Source organism: Protobothrops mucrosquamatus, unplaced genomic scaffold (assembly GCF_001527695.2).
Source record: "Protobothrops mucrosquamatus isolate PMUCROS unplaced genomic scaffold, P.Mucros_1.0 scaffold_167, whole genome shotgun sequence".
Taxonomy (NCBI): Eukaryota; Metazoa; Chordata; class Lepidosauria; order Squamata; family Viperidae; genus Protobothrops; species Protobothrops mucrosquamatus.
The window spans coordinates 361,307-373,982 of record NW_015386243.1 but is presented as its reverse complement, the minus strand read 5'-3'; the positions used below and the strand labels follow the sequence as shown (position 1 = coordinate 373,982).

At 42.1% G+C, this 12,676-nt stretch overlaps 1 protein-coding gene across 1 annotated transcript in view; it reads right to left on the bottom strand.

Moving 5' to 3' along the window:
• ATP4A (ATPase H+/K+ transporting subunit alpha) overlaps positions 1 to 9,304 on the bottom strand; it is a 19,832-nt gene extending 10,528 nt beyond the window's left edge. Inside the window, exons 1-10 of the mRNA XM_015821739.1 lie at positions 9,293 to 9,304; positions 8,640 to 8,774; positions 6,744 to 6,803; positions 5,826 to 6,029; positions 4,731 to 4,844; positions 4,431 to 4,565; positions 3,350 to 3,467; positions 2,290 to 2,558; positions 1,229 to 1,427; positions 729 to 838 (exon numbers count right to left, since the gene is read on the bottom strand). Of these exons, the coding sequence (XP_015677225.1) occupies positions 729 to 838; positions 1,229 to 1,427; positions 2,290 to 2,558; positions 3,350 to 3,467; positions 4,431 to 4,565; positions 4,731 to 4,844; positions 5,826 to 6,029; positions 6,744 to 6,803; positions 8,640 to 8,774; positions 9,293 to 9,304 (1,356 nt within the window). The remainder of the gene's footprint in view (positions 1 to 728; positions 839 to 1,228; positions 1,428 to 2,289; positions 2,559 to 3,349; positions 3,468 to 4,430; positions 4,566 to 4,730; positions 4,845 to 5,825; positions 6,030 to 6,743; positions 6,804 to 8,639; positions 8,775 to 9,292) is intronic.
• Between the last annotated feature and the right edge of the window lie 3,372 nt (positions 9,305 to 12,676).

The following is a 12,676-nucleotide window of genomic DNA, read 5'->3' as shown; positions in this document are numbered from 1 at the left end:
ATATCCTGCCCTTCTCCTTACGGACTCAGGGCGGCTGACAATTGAATAAAATACTAACATATATACATATACTTAATTAAAATTTGATTAAAACGAAATATTTAAATATGTCCAATTTAAAAGTAATTAAAACCCCCTTTAAAATCCCTCAGGCCAGTCCCGCTAGTTGGAACAGCCACGTCTTGAGGGCGCGGCGGAAAGAAGGGAGATCAGGGATCACCCTGATCTCTGGGGGCAGTTCGTTCCAGAGGGTGGGGGCTCCCACAGAGAAGGCCCTCCCCCTTGGGGTCGCCAGCCGGCACTGTCTGGCTGACGGCACTCTAGGTTTTTGATTGCCCTTTTCTTGGGTTTGAGTTGAACAACTGACCTAAGCTGCTGCTTTTCAAGTGTGTTTTGTGAAAAACCTCATCTTTGGATCTTAGCTGTTTTGGTTGAGGATTCTAGAAGTTACAACTGAATGCCTATTGTCGGCAAAACCTCTAGCCCAGGGGTAGGCAACCTTGGCTCTTTTATGATTCGTGAATTTTGATTAAGTGACCATGGGGATGTTGCAACAGTTCTAAGAGTGAAAAATGGTCATAAGTCACGTTTTTCGGTGCCCTTGTAACTTTGAATGGTCTCTAAATGCACTGTTATACATGGAGGACCACCTGTATATGTTTACTCTTTTGCCATCTTCTCATCATACACTAAATAAATACATAATAATCCATATGCATTTTTCTTACCCGTGGCACAGGTACATTATCCTGTCCTGATTTGAAAAAAGCCCGGTTACAGAGGCTCACCACTTTGCACAGAGCTCTCCATGTCTCCGAGGACTGATCAAAACTTTGCCCTGTAAAGCAGAACAAGAAGCAATGGGCAGCAATGGGGCAAGTTTCCCACATACAGTATTAACCTTGTGAACTCTAAAGCTTCCTCCTTCCATTATGTATTCAAGCTGGACAGCGATTAATATTTATATGTTACTTATATGTAAGGGTGTAGGTCTATACATATGTTGTATACAGTATATTTTTAAATGTGTGTTCTGTATGTTTACATTTTGAGAGCAAGCAACTAAATTTCATTTTTAATGTGTGCCGTTGTGCCCACAGGGGAAAAAAATGACAATAAAGGTTATCATCATCATCATCACATTGTAAGCTTAGGATGGGCAACATGGTGCCCATCATTACTAACTGTCTCTCTGCTTGTTGCCAGACTTGCTGATGATTGCAAATACCTGACTGGTCTTCCGTAGTGTCTGCTGTGTGAATTTGGTTGTCGAACCAAAGATGCGAGACCGTCATTCGATTCTGGGTGAGTGTCCCAGTTTTATCCGAGCAGATGACCGATGTAGAGCCCAGCGTTTCAACCGCTTCCAGATTCTTGACCACGCAGTTCTTCCTGGCCAGTCGCTTGGCTGTGAGAGACAGGCAGACCTATCCAAGGAGAACGAGAGGGAGGTGGGGTGAGAAGAGGGGATAGGAAGCAAGTGAGGTCCAGTATTCGGAACTTGGGATAACTAAAGTCAAGTTAGGTTTGAGGGCATTAAGCCATTTCTTCAGGATTGACCCCACTCCCAATCTTATGCTTCTGGCTGGCTGGAATTATGGGAAAAGTGGTGCAGAATATCCTTCCCATGTTGGGAAGGATAACTTAGTTCATTCTTTTCTAAGTCTTTGAACTGTGGAAGATATTTTGTTACTTGAGAGGCTTCCTGGTGGAGGTGTCTATGGAGATTCTCCATCCTCCAGGTCGTGGTTGTCCCAAGGGTGCTTTTTCAAAAGGCAACTGGACTTTGTTTTTCCTGAAGACATTTTGCTTCTCATCCAAGAAACTTCTTCTGTTCTGACTGAATGGTGGAGAATGGAAGGATTTATTTCCTTGCAGTCATCTGGTCGTTAGTCCTCTTCCTTCAACAGAGGGCGAGGGATACGACACCACCTATCTCCTGTTTTCAATACAGTCCTTTCAGCAGTTCCAAGAAAAAAACCCAAGTGGCCTCAACGACTCTCAGAAAGAGTGCTAATGACCAGATGACTGCAAGGAATATAAACCTTTCCATTCTCCACCATTCAGTCAGAACTCAAGAACTTCTGGGATGAAAAGCGAAACGTCTTCAAGGAAAAACAAAGTCCAATTGCTTTTTGAAAAGGTGCCTGTGGAACTTCCTGGTGGAGATGCCAGGGAGTGATCACAGTACCTCCTTCATACAAAGCAACATGTGAAGATGTTATGGAAAGAACGGGGGGGGGGGGGAATACTCAGAAAGAGCTCAAGCTGCTTGTGTGTGACACTTACTGTGACCGTTGCTAGAAGACCCTCGGGGACATAAGCCACCACAATTGCCATGAAAAAGACCATGGCCCTGAGGAAGGGATAGCCGATCACCATGGCAACAACAAAGAAGGTGGCACCAAAGAAAATGGCCAAGCCAGCTATGATGTCCACAAAATGCTCAATCTCAATAGCAATGGGTGTCTTCTCATTCTCCACTCCTGAAGCCAGGCTGGCGATGCGCCCAATGATGGTGCGGTCCCCGGTGTTAATGATGATGCCAGTGGCCACTCCTGATAAAGAAGAAGGGAAGAGCTAGACCAGTGGTGGCGAACCTATGACACGGGTGCCAGAGGCGGCACTCAGAGCCCTCTCTGTGGGCACGCGCGCCGTCGCCCCAGTCTTAGGCCTTCAGCTGGGTTTTATAAAACCTTTTCGCTTTAGGCCTCCGCCACCGTGTACAACAAAAAAAAAAGATTCAATCAATCAGTCAATTTCAACTTCTTGCAGGGGAAAAAAAAAGATCTTGCAAAGTTGGAATTTGAATTTTGAATTTTTGAATTTGAACTTTATTAAATTTATACCCCGCCCTTCTCCCGGAGGACTCAGGGCGGCTTACAGCCAGTTTAAAAACAATAATACAATACCATACAAAATTTAAAAATAATTAAAAATAAATATTTGAATAGGCCGCTTCTACTAAAATTTTGTTAAAACCAATTAAAATACCCCTAGGCCAGTCCTGCCCGCTGAAATAACCAAGTCTTGAGGGCGCGGCGGAAGGAGGGGAGATCCGGAATCACCCGGATCTCTGGGGGCAGCTCGTTCCAGAGGAATTGATTGATTGAACTTTTTAGTCCCACCCAGTCTGCCGTTACCACTGCAGCCACGCCCACCCAATGGGCCACACCCAGCCAATGGGCCACACCCAGCCAATGGGCCACGCCCACCCGACACCCGACGATGCATAGGTGGGTTTTGGGTTGCAGTTTGGGCACTCGGTCTCTAAAAGGTTCGCCATCACTGAGCTAGATGCTTTCAGAGGACAACCAGTGTGCCCCCTCCAGAAACCAACGCTTCCTACCTTCTAAGCACATGGTTGAGAAGAAGGCGATGTTCCTTGTTTCTAAGGGGCTCTCATGGGTGCAGTCTGGGGCACGGGTTTGAGGTTCTGATTCCCCTGTCAAAGAGGAATTATCCACCTAGAATAAAGGAGGGAAGAAAGAAAGGAGGTTTCCCATGTGCATTGCGCCATAATTCCATGGAACTCTGTAGGCACAACTCTTGATAGGGCGATAACTGCCCACGGCTGGACGCGTTTCAACTCTGAAATTTACATGGTGCATTTTCTTTCTTATATTATTAAAATACACGCATGCGCAGGAGAGGGGAGCATGTTTTTTTTACAACTGTTTTCCAGATTGGAATCATTTTTGAGTTTCAGATTGATCTGAATAATTAGTGTTTCCTGATCTTGGTAACTTCCAAGTATGTAGACTTCAACTCCCAGAATTCTCTTTAACGGCCATCCTGGCTGGGGAATTCTGGCATTTAAAGTCAACAAGCCTGGAAATACACTAAGTACTTAGAAATTAACGTGTTTTAGAACTGCTATATATTGCAGGACAGAATGGATAGTATGACTTTAACTTGTATGTTTCATAATGGAATGGTGACTTGAACATGGAACTACCAAGTCCTAAGGCAGGGGTCTTCAAACTTGGCCCTTTTATGACTTGTGGACTTCAACTCCCAGAATTCCTCAGCCAGGCACGCGTGCCTGGCTGAGGAATTCTGGGAGTTGAAGTCCACAAGTCATAAAAGGGCCAAGTTTGAAGACCCCTGTCTTAAGATAATGCAGTAGTCACTAGGTTGCTTAGACCAAAACTACATGTTACATAGTGGCCTAGAGACAGTCTGAAGCACTTCCTCCTTCTACATGGGATGTAGGAGTGGACATGTTTTTCCTTCACTTCTGCATTTGGGTTGCAACTAGACTGTTGAAATAGTAATGCTGTGTCAGAGATCACACAAAAAACGTGCAAGGAACTCACTAGTTCCTTTCTCTCTTCCAGCGAAACAAAAGGGCCAAACAGCAAACTTTCTGGAGTGGGGAGAAGGTGATGTCATATTTATTGGAACAACCTTCTTCATTGTCTAGGTACCTTGCATCCTTGCCCAGTGATGATCCTGATGTCTGCTGGGACTCGGTCTCCCCCTTTGATCTCTACCAGGTCACCCACCACCAGCTGATTAGCATTGATCTGGAACTTGTCACCGTCTCGAATCACCGTGGCTTGCTGCGTTTGGGAAGAAAAGAAAAAACGAACTTGCATTTGGATTTACAGCATTCTTTTCTTCCCATAAACCCCCCTCCCCGGAATCAAAACGAAACAAAAATCCCAGACAGTCAAAGAATTTGTTGTTTTCAGATGCATAGTGAGGCTACTGAGAGTCATTTGTACCTGCGGCACAAGATTCTTGAAACTGGCAATGATGTTTGTGCTCTTAAATTCTTGATAGTAACCGAAGCAGCCAGTCACAACCACGACAGCGATAAGAGCAATGGCCAAGTATAACTAAAAGAAGAAGAAAAAAATATGCCAGTGTTTGTGTTGTCACAGCTGCACTGCTTCAGTTAACACCTGCAGACATCACATTTATTATACAGCTCCTCCTCATCTAGGGACTGCCTTGTTTAGCAACCATTCACAAACACAGCAATAATAAACAGTAGTAAATATTCGTTTTCCGATCAATATTCCCATTTGCAGCTGACTAAAAAAGCGCTCAGTGTGAAAATGATTGTTTCAGGCAAAAGCTGTGAGCTGGGGAGGGTTCTAACCAACTAATTTAAGGTCCCAGCTGAGCTTGTTACCCTGCACTTTTTAGAGAAACCTGGTATTACCTAGAAAAGCAGCTCAAGGAGAGAGAGCTTGCTTAAACAATCTCTCTGCTTGCTTAACAACAAAGTTGCTAGACCTGATTGTGGTTGCTAAAGGAGGAGAGGGTGTACTAGAAAATAGCCCTAGGTCAGGGGTAAGCAACCTTGACTCTTTTATGACTCGTGGACTTCAACTCCCAGAATTCCTGAGCCAGCCATGCTGAGGAGAAAGGGAGAGATTTCCATGCTGAGCCATATTGGCTCAGGAATTCTGGGAGTTGAAGTCCACAAGTCATAAAAGAGCCAAGGTTGCCTACCCCTACCTTAGGTCTTTGAGGTTTAGGGTTTAGGCTGCAAAAATCTAGATGGCCATTAGATGGCAGCAAACAGCTCTCTGTAACTATTTAGGTATCAGGTGAATTTTTCCAGCCCAGATCTGGTAACCAGGCAGCAGCTCTACTTTGCTCTGCTCAATTTGTCTATTGCTAGTGATCCAGCATCCTTCAAGGTATATAATTAAATCATTATATTAAAAACCTAGAGAAGAAACAGTTAATTCTGGCCCTGCCCACCTGAGCCTAAGCCCCACCCACTTTGCATCATCATTCTATCTCCTATGGCAGCTCTCCTCCCGGTGACCCCCAGCTGACTGTCTGCTTCTGCTGTGGGCACTTACATCATCCGCACTGGTAAGATCTCCTTGGCTACACTGGATGCCAAAGGCGATGAGACAGATGGCAGCCGCCACCCACATGAGGCACTGCAGCCCCCCAGCCAGCTGACGCGCAAACTTCACGTACTCCGGAGTGCCTTTGGGGGGCTTCAGTTCATTGGGGCCATCACGAAGGAGAATCTCTCCGGCCACTGTGCTGGTCAGACCCTGAAAGCAGATAGAATAGAGTAGAATAATAGACTGGACTGGACTGGACTGGACTGGACTGGACTGGACTGGACTAGAATAGAATAGAATAGAATAGAATAGAATAGAATAGAATAGAATAATACACTGGACTGGACTGGACTGGACTGGACTGGACTAGACTAGACTAGACTAGACTAGACTAGACTAGACTAGACTAGACTAGAATAGAATAGAATAGAATAGAATAGAATAGAATAATAGACTGGACTGGACTGGACTGGACTAGACTAGACTAGACTAGACTAGACTAGACTAGACTAGAATAGAATAGAATAGAATAGAATAGAATAGAATAGAATAGAATAGAATAGAACTGGAAGGGACCTTGGAGGTCTTCTAATCCAGCCCCCTGCTCAAGCAGAAAAACCTATACTGTCTCAGACAGGTAAATGTCTAGTCTCTTCTTAAAAATCTCCAGTGAGATATAAATATAATATATAATATAATATATAAATATAATAACAAACCAGTAATGACTCTTAGAGATTTGTCTACCCCGGATACAATGAAAGTGGCTATCAGTTTAGGGCAGGCCTATTCCTCATGTACCGCTTCTTTTCAACGCTAGATGGCAACTGTACTTTCAAGGCTGCAGAAGGGGTTATGATGAACTATGAAAACATATGTTCCTTTCAGCTTGTCCCTAGCATCCGTTTTGTCAAAGGGCTTCACCTTCTTGATGTTGGTCCGGTATTTCATCTCCAACTCTTCTATAGACAGCTGATGATCATTCTAAAAGGAGGAGAGACCCGAGATAAGAATGTGATTTCAGTGGATGGAGAGATGTTGTCTTTTAGGCAAGACCCCCCCCCTCGTCATGCAATGTTCTTTCCTGCTGTTTTGCATAAAAAAATAAGCATAGTTAACAAATATTTCCTCAGACAAATGAGATAAACTCGCAAAATGAAAGCATAGAATGACTTAAACATTCCGGATAAGTGGGAATTGATTCCGGATGCCAGGAGATTAAATTCCAGACACAAAGCATATCGGGGTTGAAGGCAGAGAGAAGCAAAGAATGTATTACGGATGAAAAAAAAAAAGCAATTTAGTTTATATATGTAATTGCACACACCCAGTATTAAACAGTAGTATAATTTATTACATTGTCTCAGAAAACCGAGGAGGCACAGTATCAAACAGAATTTGCAGCTCTAATATTTGCATGCCAAAATGTTTAGGAAATAAAGAATTTCAAATGAGGCAATCTCTGTTATTAGAGAGGTTTGAGGAGAGGTTAAATTATGAATTATGAAATGGATTAGACTACTAATGATATCTGTTGGAATTAACATTGCTTTTCTTCATATGAACAAGGCTCTGAAACCATTACTTATCATTTGCTGAAATTTTCTGAAGACCAGTACTTTTAGAGAATGAAGTTGTCTCTCCAAAAATTAGTGGAAAAAACAACATTCCTTCCTTGACGTTCAGAGAGAAAATTACATTTTGTTTTGGAGAAGAATTCCTTCCCTTAAAACTGATATAATTTCATTAAATGTACTCTTTAGTTTCAAATGGTTTCCAGATTAAGAAACAAAAGAATATTGCAATTCTTCCTGTTTGTGACTTTCCTAATTTTTGTGTGCCAAAATCTGTACACAGATCTTCTGAGGGGAGCTTTGAATGCAAATTTCCTTTAGTGTCAGTTATTGATTATTTTTAATGTTTGCTTTCAGATTCCAAATTTTGAAGGAGCTTAAGAGGGCGTAAGTGGATATAAAGTGCCCCTTGTTAAATCAATTATAGCCTTGTGACATCACTGCCTTGCATCTCTTATTGTTCATAGGAGAGTGAGGATAATGTCATAATGTTGAACCTGGGTTCATGGATTACGAATATGTTTTATGGATGAAGAATTTATTTCTTTTTGGCTGCTCTCTCACACTTGACTAAACTTAATTCTTTTTTTTTTTTTTGCTGAAAGTTGATATGCTTAACAAGATAGACATTTGGGGCAACACTGTGCATTGTTGTATTGCACAACTGGGACCAAAATTTCTGTTGCTAGGCTAGATGGTTGTTAAGTGCATGATTTACAACCATTTTTGTTATGGCTGTTACGTAAATCAATGCAGTTGTTAAGGGAATCATGTCATTAAGCAAATCCAACTTCCCCCATTGATTTTGCTTGTAAGAAGCTAGCTGAGAAGATCACAAATGTCAATCAAATGACCCTGGGATGCTCCAATAGTCATAAATAAATGCTGGTTGCCAAGTGCCTGAATTTTGATCATGTAACTGTGCAACCGTCGTAAGTATGAGGATCACTCAGAAGTCATGTTTTCAGTTCTGTTGCAACTTTGAATGATTGCTAAACAAATGTTTGTAAGTTGAAGACTTATAATGTATATTAACTTTCAGTAAAAAAATAATTATGTTTAGCCTAGTGTGATGTGACTAGTTTTATGTTTAAGTGTGATAAGCAAACTGGGTTAACACTGGGTTAGTTCAATAATCAGCTGTCAAATTAATCGAATAGGCAAGCTGCCTATTTCAACTATGGATATGACAATGTCTAAATCCATAGAGAAATCTTATTTTTTCCATTCTGGCCCTGTGGCTTACCACATCCATTTCTTTCTTCATATTCTCTAACTTCTCTTTTTTCTCCAACGCTTTGTTTTTCTTCTTCTTCTTAATCTTCACATCCATTTCCCCATCGTACTTCTCCATCTCCACCGAGTACATTTCGTACTTCTCCTAGCGGGGCAAAAAAGTCAAAGAGAAAGATGTCTGTCAACTCAAATAGCCATTAATTATTATTAATTATTAATTAATTATTATTAATTAAGATGTCACTATATTCTTTTGGGATTAAAATTAAACCAAATGGCTAGCAATAGCATTGAAAATATATTGTTTCAAAGGCTCTTTTCCTTAGTTATTTTTCCTTTGAAAGTGGCTGAAGGTAATAGAAGAATGATGTCCACACTGGTCGTAGTGGTAGTGGTAGTGTGTGTTTGTGTGTGTCAAAAAGTCAATTGTTGTTAGCAACTGCCATCTTGACCATTTGGCCCCCCTCACAGGTCTGGGAATTGCCTTAGAACCCCAACGCTTGACACGTTTGCTTAAACAAAATTATCTTTATCAAATATAATCAACAAACTGATTTGAAATCAATGTTGATCTACCATTTGGCATCGAAGGAACGGGATTAATTGATAGATGATTCGGTCACCTTTACTAAGACTGAGTTGTTTACAGCAGGGCTTTTCAACCTTTTCACCCATTGTACCACTTTTAGGATATGGGAATATCCGACTACCACCAGTCGCCTAGCAAGGTGTCAAAAACTTGATGACCAAAAAAAAAAAAAAAGGAAAAAAGTGATAAAGTACAAGTAGTCCTCGACTTACAACAGTTCGCTTAGTGACTGTTTGAAGTTACAATGGCACTGAAAAAAGTGCCCCCCAAGCCACAGCCGAGCAAGACACCTGTCTGCCCACCCGGCAGCGCTCTTCCTCCTGTCTGAGGTTTTCATTGTTGTGAGCATTTCTGTTGAGGATTGGCAGCGGGGGTGGAGTGGGGGGTGTTTGGTTTTTATTCCCCCCGTCTGCTGGGAGGTTGCAGCAGGTTTTGGTCACTTCACATGACCCTGGGACACTGTGACCGTCATAAATATGAATCAGTTGCCAAGCATCTGAATGTAAATCACAAGACCCTGCTGCAACATTCCAACTGATTGGCGCTTCTTCAGGGCTCAGCAGAAGTGCCAGGATCAGCCCCGAGCTCCAGCTGGAGCCTGGCGCTGATCCTGGCACTTCCGCTGAGCCTTGACAGCCCTGCAGCTCCAGCCATCTCTCGCTCAGGCTTGTGCGGTGCTGCCACCGGTTCAGCTCATTCCCCTCCCCTGCTACCACTTTTCTAGGATGTTCGCGTACTTCGCGCCAGGTGCCAATGTACCACAGGTGGTACCCGTACCACTGGTTGAAAAGCCCTGGTTTACAGTACACACAAGTACAGTACACACAAGCACTTGTTGAGTTGTGCTTTAGAATAAAGCTAATAATTCTAGGAACAGAAGAGGGGAATTTTACGAAGGGCTCTTTTACTCTGCAATTTTACGTCGCTAATAGTGGGTCTAAGCTTGAGAGTCCCACAGTCATCCATCACTTGTGGATAACAGTTTCGGCATTTTTCTAGTTCCACATTTTTTTTTTAAACAGATGTGGAACTGAACAGAATGATATTTTGGGTGTTTTCCTCTTGGTGAAATGGAAAATGAGAGCAGTGTGCAATTCCCTGTATTTTGAGACTTTCTGGTATCAGATAGGTTACGTGACTGCTATCCACACAGTTTTGATGAAATGGGAGTTGAATCAGTTCCCTATGGAGGTGTTATTTTTGTTTTGAAGTGATTTATATTTCTCTCCCAGTAGGCCTGTTCTGCTAATGCTGTTTTGAAATTACTCACATTAATGAAAACAATGCCATGCAATTTGATAATATGCACTTGTAAATGAAGGCGAATCTAAGTGTCTCAGGATAATGTTGCAGGATCCAATCTGGGTTGGATCCCGGATCCTGCAATATGCGCTTATTGTAAGCATAAAGCAAAGCCTCACTGCATTTGCCCCACTGCACCCCCTTAGATGTGCCAGGATGAACATCTCCCACATGAGACCCTGAGGGAGAAAACCCAACACTCAGAAATACTGTTACAAATCTCAAATGCAACTCTATAATTCTATCAGTGCCAGAAGGGAGTGAGAAGGAAATACATCTTTTTTCCCCCCTAGAAGCTGTTTATTTATACACTATGGATCGGAACAACCTGCCTCCAGAAGCAGTGAATGCTCCAACACTGGAAGTTTTTAAGAAGAGACTGGACAGCCACTTGTCTGAAATGGTATAGGTTTTCCTGCCTGAGCAGGGGGTTGGACCAGATGACCTCCAAGGCCCCTTCCAACTTTATTTCATCCCTAATGAAAAGTTTCAAAGCTTTGTCCCGGGCAAGCCGTAACTTAGAAAATCTATTCACACAAAGATAATAATAATAATAATAATAATAATAATAATAATAATAATAATAATAATAATAATAATAATAATAATAATAATAATAATAATAATAATAATAATAATAATAAAGTTGGAAGGGACCTTGGAGGTCATCTAGTCCAACCCCCTGCTCAGGCAGGAAACCCTATACCATTTCAGACAATGGCTATTCAGTCTCTTCTTAAAAACTTCCAGTGTTGGAGCATTCACCACTTCTGGAGGCAGGTTGTTCCACTGGTTAATTGTTCTAACTGTCAGGAAGTTTCTCCTTAGTTCTAGGTTGCTTCTCTCCTTGATTAGTTTCCACCCGTTGCTTCTTGTCCTGCCTTCAGGCGCCTTGAAAATAGCTTGACTCCCTCTTCTTTGTGGTAGCCCCTGAGATATCGGAAGGCTGCTATCATGTCCCCCCTCGACCTTCTCTTCATTAAACTAGACATACCCAATTCCAGCAGCCTTTCCTTATATGCTTTAGCCTCCAGTCCCCTAATCATCTTTGTTGCTCTTCTCTGTACTCTTTCTAGAATCTCAACTTCTTTTTTACATCGCGGTGACCAAAACTGGATGCAGTATTCCAAGTGTGGCCTTACCAAGGCATTGTAAAGTGGTATTAATACTTCATGTGATCTTGATTCTATCCCTCTGTTAATGCAGCCCAGCACTGTGTTGGCCTTCTTGGCAGCTGCAGCACACTGCTGGCTCATATTTAAATGATTGTCCACTAGGACTCCGAGGTCCCTGTCACAGTTACTACTATTGAGCAATGTACCCCCTATACTATACCTGTACATTTGGGTTTTCTTGCCTAAATGTAGAACCTTACTTTTTTCACCATTGAATTTCATTTTGTTAGATAGCGCCCAGTGTTCAAGTCTGTCCAGATCCTCCTGTATCCTAAGCCTGTCTTCTGGAGTGTTGGCTATTCCTGCCAGCTTGGTGTCATCTGCAAATTTGATGATTTCCCCATCTATCCCCTCGTCCAAATCGTTGATGAANGTCTAGGCTGGACAGGTGCTCACTTACCGTTTTCTTGCCTATCTTAACTTGCGTTTCTATTCTGTTTTTTATGGCACTATTTTTGGTAGGTTGGTCTGTTTTTTCCCTTTGTGTAAAGACAGATGCAAAAAACGAGTTAAATAGTTCTGCTTTCTCCCTGTTGCTTGTCACCTTCTTGCCACTTTCACCCACTAATGGACCAATCGTTTCCTTCACTTTTTTTCTTGTTTTTTACATATTGAAAGAAGCTTTTTTTGTTATTTTTGACTTTGGTTGCAAGCTTTAGTTCATTTTGAGCCTTAGCTTTTCTCACTTCATCTTATCACCATAACTAGAAACCCTGATAAGAAGGCATGGTCTAATAATGCTGTAATCACACCCTATTCTTTTTTTTTTTTTTTTGCAAAGACCAGGGAAATTCACCTACCCTTCCCTTCTGTGGTTTGCCCACTGACAAATGGATTGGCCAGGACTATGTGAAAATTAATGCTCAAATTCCTTTCACAGTTGGATAAAGAGGGAGACACCCTCTGTACATATTAATTTACTTTTAATCCCTAAGATATTTGTTTGGCTGTCACGGAATGTGGTTTTTTTTAAACTGTACC